This window comes from Pundamilia nyererei, unplaced genomic scaffold (assembly GCF_000239375.1).
Source record: "Pundamilia nyererei isolate P.nyererei 1_Seehausen unplaced genomic scaffold, PunNye1.0 scaffold00056, whole genome shotgun sequence".
Lineage (NCBI taxonomy): Eukaryota > Metazoa > Chordata > Actinopteri > Cichliformes > Cichlidae > Pundamilia > Pundamilia nyererei.
The window spans coordinates 1,518,705-1,526,859 of NW_005187457.1; the positions used below are offsets into that span (position 1 = coordinate 1,518,705).

An 8,155-nucleotide genomic window follows, 5' to 3' on the forward strand; every position below is an offset into this window, starting at 1 on the left:
GTTTTTGTTTTAAAACGATGGTTAAAAAGTGCCTCATTCAAAGGACCGCCTCATTACGAGAACACATGCTTTTTTTCATATTTATAGACGCACATATTTCATATTTTCAAACTTTCTGCTGGGCCGTCTTCCAAGAAAGAGGTGCACTGATTAAACAGCAAATGAAGCGCAACGCTATTCTACAGTGTGTGAACTCTTTTGTTTCTCTCACAGCCTCAAAGCAAGCTTAGCTTTAGGTGAACAGGTGTGAGGAAGGGCTATGGGGTCACTATCTAGCTCAGGTTGGACCTAGTAATTTAGCTGAACTGAGGGATTTGCTCCTCCCCGCTAAGACAGGCAATACAAAAGATCTGAGTTGAAAGCGGAGAGGGAACAGAGGGGTACGGACAGTTTAACTAAGATGAAGGAGTTCAGTTTGCCAAAATGCCCACTTTGATTAGTCTTTACACTTGCTCTAATTGAGCATGCATGTGTGCGAGCATGAGTCCCGTTACTCGCGGGCAGCGGAGTTAAGTTTGCGCATCTGTGCGTGTGTGTCGGGGACGTCGGCGTTCGAGTGTGTATCTGGGTTTTGTTTTTTTGTTGGTTTTTTTTCACGCTGTAAAACTCTCCCTCTCCTCACACTCATTCCTCTCTCAAGACTGAATTTGCTTGTCTTCTCAGCATGAGTGTTTAATCTTTTCAGGCTGTTGAATCGGCCTAGTGAATGAGTCCCCAGCTCCTTCTCTCTAGGAGCCCTGGAGATTATTCTAAAGCACTAATCGTTGAGCAAACACAGCAGTGCTCTCCCATTCCTATTCTACACAGGCCACAGTATAGCACAACTTCTTCTTTCCCTTCTCCTCACGTTTTACGCCCTGTGTAGATTTTTCGCTTTTTGGCGCACGTAGCCTAGATTACTGTTCCCGAGGAACAGACCCCTTAACTCCCCTTTCACAGCCGTGGGTAAAAATGAACTAAGCAGAGAGTGCGAGTTTTTCTTATTTGTTCTTTTATAGCAAGAGAAGTGACATGTAATTTAAAGAGCATTATTTCCAACATTGTCCCCTGGAACCTTTTATGTTTGTGGGTGTGTTTGTTTTTTAATTAGATTGTCAGTAGGGAGAATCTACCAGGCTTATATGATGGTGTCAATATCCTTGGATTTGGAGCTTCGTCAATATTGTCTGGCCCTGCCGCTACTAACCTGAACAGGCTGCTGGCATTTGGTGTAAAATAAATAGAGTGATTTGTCTGTTTTGTTTTCTCCATATCTTTGTCGCCTCCAAGCAAAGTTTTATTTACACCGCTCTCCATTTTATTTTGCGTGGTATTTGCTTTTTTGCCAGTTGTGGTCCTACCGTGGTCTTTAGAAGTCCTGCTAGCTCTGCGCCCAGTCCTCTCTGCCGGTGGTCATGTTATGTTCATGTAATATGGACATGTCTCTCCAATAATGAGACGCCTAGTGCATGGCTGACAGAGCAGCACCGATCACAGATATGACATTTATTATATTGGGGAGTGATGAGTTTTAGCTAGTCAAACTTCTTCCACAAAGTCAACTGTATACTTTGGTGTTTGGTTCCACCTATTAGCCACTGAACAACTGATTGAAGACAAAAATAAAGGATCAGCTGCAGTGACCCTTTGCCTTACCAAATGTCCTAGCACAGTAAGAGGTGCAGTTTGCTCCCACTCTGATTTTCAAACTGTTTCTCTCCACAGAGAAAGCTGCTGGCTATCTACCTCCACAATGATGACAGTGTTCTCAGCAACGTCTTCTGCTCCCAAATGATGTGCGCTGACTCAATCGTCTCTTACCTGAGCCAGAACTTCATCACATGGGCATGGGATGTCACTAAAGAAGCTAACAAATCCAGGTACAATGTCAGTCAACCAGCACGCTTGGAGTGCGATTGAAGACGTATCTTATTCCAAGAATCCTATTGTTTAATGAGTCCATTTTTGCGTAATTCATTTGTGTAAATAAAGTTTTAAGCTCATCTTACGACCTTTGAGTTGTCAGATCAAATATTTAAATTGTAGAAACTGCAGCTACTCGTGAATTCTGTTGCAAAGCTAAATCTGGCTGTGTTTTCTGGTTGCCAAATCTGACTGTGATGCTATAGCTAGGGGAGAAAACTGTTTGGTCAGTGAGAATGATGGCTAAACGGTAATAAAAAAAAAACAAAGGTTTTAAACACTGAATTAATTCTCTGGAGATCCGGTAGTCTATCAGAATCATGCTGTATTTAGAATTGCTTTAGCCAGCTGTAAAGTTTAGTAATGCAATAAGAGAACCTTTAAGCCCTGACTGCATCCTTAATCCTTATGTTTTATTTATATGTGACTTATTGTCCGCAGGAGCCGACTGTCTGCATAAATACTGAGGTGTATCTAATAAAGAGGATATTGAATGTATTTCAGCGGGAGAGAAGCTTGATCATGAGCTGAGGGCTTTGTGAGCTGTCAGAGTCCTCTGGTTGGGAAGCAGTCTGTTGCATGCTACTATCTTGTCCCCGCATTATTGTTCTGAATAGTTTTCTTAGAGAAAGTAAATTTAGTTTTCAGTCGTGCCTTCATCCTGCTGTTGTATTTATTTATTTTTTTTGTGAAGCAAGAAAATCTTGGACTTTAGAGAGTGAATCCTGCATATTTTGGGTAGCGTTTAGATAATAATCCAGAAATGCTAGTGTAGGTGGAATCCTATCTGGCAAATGAACAGTGTTTAAAAATCGGTTTGACACATCCGTAATTGCTGGCATTCATCTTTCACTCCATTACTCGTACTCTGTATCTCTTTCTTCTCATTCTCTCTTCAGCCTCATTTTCTTTTTGAAGCTTGGAGGTTGCATGCTAACAAAAGGCGTTGTGTTTGCACGGTGAGGCCCCTGATTGGGCAATCTTGACCAAACTGTCTGAATAGAGGGTCAGTGGGAGATGAAGGACTCCGTTGGAGTCCAAACATCTCTATCTCTCCAATTTATCCTGAAAGTCCTAGCTTAGCTCCAGCACCCTGTGTTGGTATTTTACAACAACACCTGTTTATTACATTGGTTCAGTGAGTGAGATGTATATTTTTAACAGACTATTAGATCTCTTGCAGGTTCAAGTGTTGAACAGAGGAGAGGTTTAGGTAAATTTGAACCTTTGTTTCACATTGTAAACAAGGAATGCTTCATGTATTTCATCCTTCCCTTCATCTTTAATACTACATATTTTACTTGTTTCCTTTCTGATATTTCTTTATTTCTCTTCTATTTAATCAGCTACCTCAGCTCTCTCACTCTACCCTGAACCTCCAGAGTTAAGCCTGCCCTCTGGTAGCAGTCATTGAGAAAGACTCGCACCCTGACCTCAGCTCTCCATTATTTCTTTTAAGGAAACTCCCTCCTTTCCTCATTCCGCACTCCTTTCTCTCCCATTGGCCTCCTTTGCTTTTTGCCCCAGCTGGGCCTTTTTATTGCACGTTAAAAAGGAGGCAACATCTGGAGCTTTTCATCACACACAGCTAGTCGCAGCTTTGCTGCTAACGCATGCATGCACATGTGCGCACTAACTCGCTCACACATCCAACTGCTGCTCGGCATTCTCACGCTCTTTAGCTGATCTAAAGTGACTGGTGATTGGCATCAGTCACACAAGCTGTTAGAAAGGTATCCTGATTATGTGTGCGTGCATTTGTGTGTGTCTGTGAGCGAGTGATAAACCTGCTGATATTGGAATGTGCCTGTTGCTTAGCTTAATCTATTCTCACAGGCCTACCAGTTAAATGATTAATTATGCATAAATGCAGTGCTGGTGATTGGATGCCAGTGTAATTGTCACTCGTGGGAAATGAATCTGATATATCGCCCAGTCGGTATACTGTCATTGCACATGTAAGTAAATAAACACATTGAAAATCGATTATTTGTGTTGTGTGCGCATTCTCATAATACATTACAGTGTAAGAATATGCACTAAGGTGACCTTATGTTGACACTAGATTTAGTGTTTTAAACATTATACAGACCTGGCAGTCTAATGCGATTACCCGTTTGGTCTGTAGCAATACAGGCGATCTTATTAGAGAATAAAATAGAATAATCCTTTAATTGTCCCACAAGGGGGAATTTGGTTGTAACAGCAGCCAAAAAGACACATATACAAACAAACAGTACACAGGACACAGAACAGAAACATACAGAAACATATTCTTACATATTTACATATTTACTAGCCTTTAAGTGTAAACTTGTGTCTTAACTGCTCAAGGCGGGAACAGACCGTTGTGCGAACCTGTTCTGTACACTTGACTTCTTCTCTTGACATAGTCTTCCCTGAAAACATAACTCGTTTGGTGGGAGAACAAAATGTCACTTTCAAATCAAAACATGTCCATGTTCACTCTGAAACAAAGTGTGTATGACACAGTGAGCTATCGGAGCATCCGGTTCCCATACTGCACACGTACAGGTGGCTGGCAAAAATATTCCCTGCAGTGCTACTGTACTACCCTGACTCATCAGCTGCTCAGTGGAGCAGACGCCAGGTCTAACCGGTCTACTCGCATCATAGTGCATCAGTTTGATTTGAAGAAGTGCAAGCTGACAGTCCAGGAAAACATTTACTGTTATAGCTGTCGGGATCCGCAGTGAGAAAATAAGCTGGGATGGGCAACAAATTAGAATCTGTCAGTCACATTAGCCACCGAAGCATTTAATGGTAGTTGCAAATTCCATGCAGGTGTTTCTTCTGCATTTAGTTAGCCATAAAGGTTTTTAAAGGCCGCAGGTTACCATGTTATATTAGGGCTAGATGAGACAGGCCGAACTGTGCAGCTCATTTCCTGGAGTGACTTCCTCCTGACATTAAGTGTTGTGGCCATACTTATTCTTCTTTACGTAATTCCATAAGGGCTTCGTAGTTCTTCCTGTTTCCTAGTTTCGGTGTCCGTTTTACCCTGAACGATAGTGGTTACAAAGTACATGTAAGTTGTGTTTTGAGATTGTGCTGTTTTTATGTTGTTGTGATTATGATCATCATTGTGCTGCACTGACTTCCTTAGTTTAGAGTTAGAAACCAAAGCAGGTTAGCCTGTGCTTGATTAGAGGTTTAAGATTGGGTTACCCTTCAAGTTAGTGTCTATTGTTCCCTGGCCTTTCATTACAGGTTAGAGTTTCCCTGTGAGCTTTTGTTATATTGTGGCTGGGTTGAGGTCTGAACAGGGACAAATGTCAGAACAAAATGATCTAAGATTTAGGGTACCCACGTTTTTCATTGCAAGGTGTGGGTCACACAAAGTTCAACATTTGGAAAAAGTTTTTGTCTGCATTGTATTCCAAAGCTCATTTCATTCATCTTTCAGTCCAACGTCCACACTTTAGCTGGTTTTGGCATGATTATTACTACTACTGCTATTGTCCTATTGACTGGAAGTACTCGATTTCACCGTTTGGAAAGTCTGCAAGTAGCTCCCGCAGCTTTGGCTTCATCTTTTAATGAGTTACACCCCCTCTCAGACAGCATCCGCTCTATCTATCTTCTTCCTCTGACCCGCTGTCCCGCCATCCATTCCATTACCTCTCTATTTTACCAGGCAGTTATTAAAGTAGATCTTATTAAAAGGCAGGAGAAAAAGCTAATCTATATTTGCATTCAGTCTATAGCAATTCATTAATATTATGACATTTACAGGGAGCTTGGCGGGGCTCCGACTGCCTGCTACCCTTTTCCCTCTCTGAAATGTTAATTTAAAAAGTTCTGTCTTTGTAATGGAATAAGAAATCCTCTCTTGCCCTATCAATTCTGGGTGTCTGGTGAGGAATACTAATTCATCTGTGGTTCCAATTGAGATAGCATGTCGCCCTGATGGAATAAGAAAATGCAGAATTGGTTTTAAAGTCTTTAATGCCACAAGTTGTGTGTATTTCTCTTTTGTGCTGCAATCTGAAAAGCACGCACCTCCCAGTGAAAATATGTGCACGAATACTTTATCGCTCTTTAAAATTGTTTTTATTGCAGGCTTAAATATATGCTTATTACCAAAGGAACAAGCAGGTAAAGTAAATAAATTGGGGGGGAAAGTGAATTAGATAAATGTCTTTGTCTTCCAGACTACTCACTATGTGTACGAGGCACTTTGGCAGTGTGGTGACACAGACCATACGGACATACACGACAGACCAGTTCCCCCTGCTCCTCATAGTCATGGGGAAACGCACATCCAATGAAGTTCTAAATGTTATTCAAGGTAATTCTCATTTTATTCATCGTACAATTAACTCTGTTTTCTGTAATTATCATGAAAACAAACTCTTTTATTGCCCTCTGATTTTCTTTTCTAATTCAGGCAATACAACAGTGGATGAGCTGATGATGAGGTTAATGGGAGCAATGGAGATCTTCACAGCACAACAGCAAGAGGACATTAAAGACGAGGTAAAGCTTGAGCGGAATCAGACAGTCTGTTCGCAGGAAACAAAAACATCAGCCTCTGATCCTTAAAGATGGAGAAAAGACTTTATTTCTTTGTTCTTTCAATAACTACTTGGTTCATTATGGACCATTTGCTCTTTCAAATGGAAACATATGCTCGTGTTTCCTTGTAATGCTGTTTAACAGTAGCTAGGAAAGTTGTGCAAAACTGCTGTTGACTAAACTAACCAGTTTGCTACTATCTATAGTTTCCACTGTATATAGATGACTTCATATTTTTATTTAAAGGAGGTACTGTGGCCTGGGGAGCACTTCCAAGTATACCAACCGAATTCTCAAATGTACAGTTTTTTGTGAGAGTCACGCTTTTGACATTAAGGACATCGTTTCAAGCTAAAGCCGTGCTTCATTGGTTGGGATAAGTTGAAGACTGCCAGAGGTTTCTTCCTGTTAAAAGGGAGTTTTTTCTTCCCACTGTCACCAAAGTGCTTGCTCATAGAGGGTCATCTGATTGTTGGGTTTTTCTCTGTATGTATTATTGTAGGGTCTACCTTACAATATAAACCGCCTTGAGGCGACTGTTGTTGTGATTTGGCGCTGTATAAATAAAATTGAATTGAACTTCTACCATTAATCTTATTTTAGTTGGCTAATCTCAGTGGCTCCAGTAACTGGACCAACTTTTAACATTGTGCAATAAATTGCAACATGTCAGAGCACATCAGAAGGCACTGTTAAAATATGGCTTTTGTTATAATGACTCGAGAACCATTCAGCCATTTCATCCCCTTTAGTTATCAACTGCTAACGTATCTGTTGACCTCCTTTTACCCAAAGAGAAAATGTAATTAAAACATGATTAAAACATTCCTTCCATAGAAATGATAAGGTGGAGCTAGCATTTTGTGTCCTTCCCACGAATCTTAACAATATGAGACAATGCATCAGTCACTTATAACGAACTTAACTAATTTATTAACTATCATCTCAAATGTTCACTCAAATCCTTTTGACATGAAAAACACTGTAGTTACCTTTAACTTAATGGTCCTCATAGCTTAGTTTAGACATTCCCAAACCATGTGAGTGCCATGGTAACTGTTGTAAAGGATATGTGAATATTACTATGGTTAAGTCTATAATTGAAAACTGACCTGTGTGACTTGAAGCTGACTCGTTCAGATTAATAAAAAACAATAACACATTACTAAGCTTTAGAGTAATTTAATCAGCACTGGTGTTTAGTCTCTTAGTATGTCGCAGAAGTTTTGGTTTTGGTTGTGTGAAATGTTTCGTAGCTGCCCTTTCCACTTTTATGCGCGTTTTATTTCCACGGATTTTTGTCAGCCCTGACTACACTGTGCCTCTTTTTTGACTACTGTATCTATAGATGACAGATGTCAAGCTGTGTTAGGTTCAGCCATTGTGTTAAGTCAACCAAACAGCCTTTTTAGCAATTCGCAGCGCTATTGTGGGAGTCATAGCATCTCAGTTATGGGAATCGTGGCTGAGGAATGAGTTGAGTTTCACACACACCCTGAGGGTCAGACTTGCTCAGGTGAGCTGTGCCCTGCTGAGTGACAGCTACTCTCTCTGTGTTGTTATAACGTCTGTAATGCTCTGGCTTTGTTGTGGATTTGTCACTCTTAGTCGCTCGTCAAATAATCATTAATGATAGGATTTAAAACAAGAAATATTCAGAGTTTGTACATAAAGTGTTGGATCCTAGGGTTCTTTTGTTCTACAGGATTGTGTG

The 8,155-nt window shown here is 40.6% G+C and overlaps 1 protein-coding gene across 1 annotated transcript in view; it reads left to right on the forward strand.

The window, feature by feature from the left end:
- Positions 1 to 8,155, forward strand: part of faf1 (Fas (TNFRSF6) associated factor 1) — a 52,057-nt gene that overhangs the window by 36,498 nt on the left and 7,404 nt on the right. Inside the window, exons 13-15 of the mRNA XM_005734037.1 lie at positions 1,705 to 1,859; positions 6,078 to 6,214; positions 6,314 to 6,402. Of these exons, the coding sequence (XP_005734094.1) occupies positions 1,705 to 1,859; positions 6,078 to 6,214; positions 6,314 to 6,402 (381 nt within the window). The remainder of the gene's footprint in view (positions 1 to 1,704; positions 1,860 to 6,077; positions 6,215 to 6,313; positions 6,403 to 8,155) is intronic.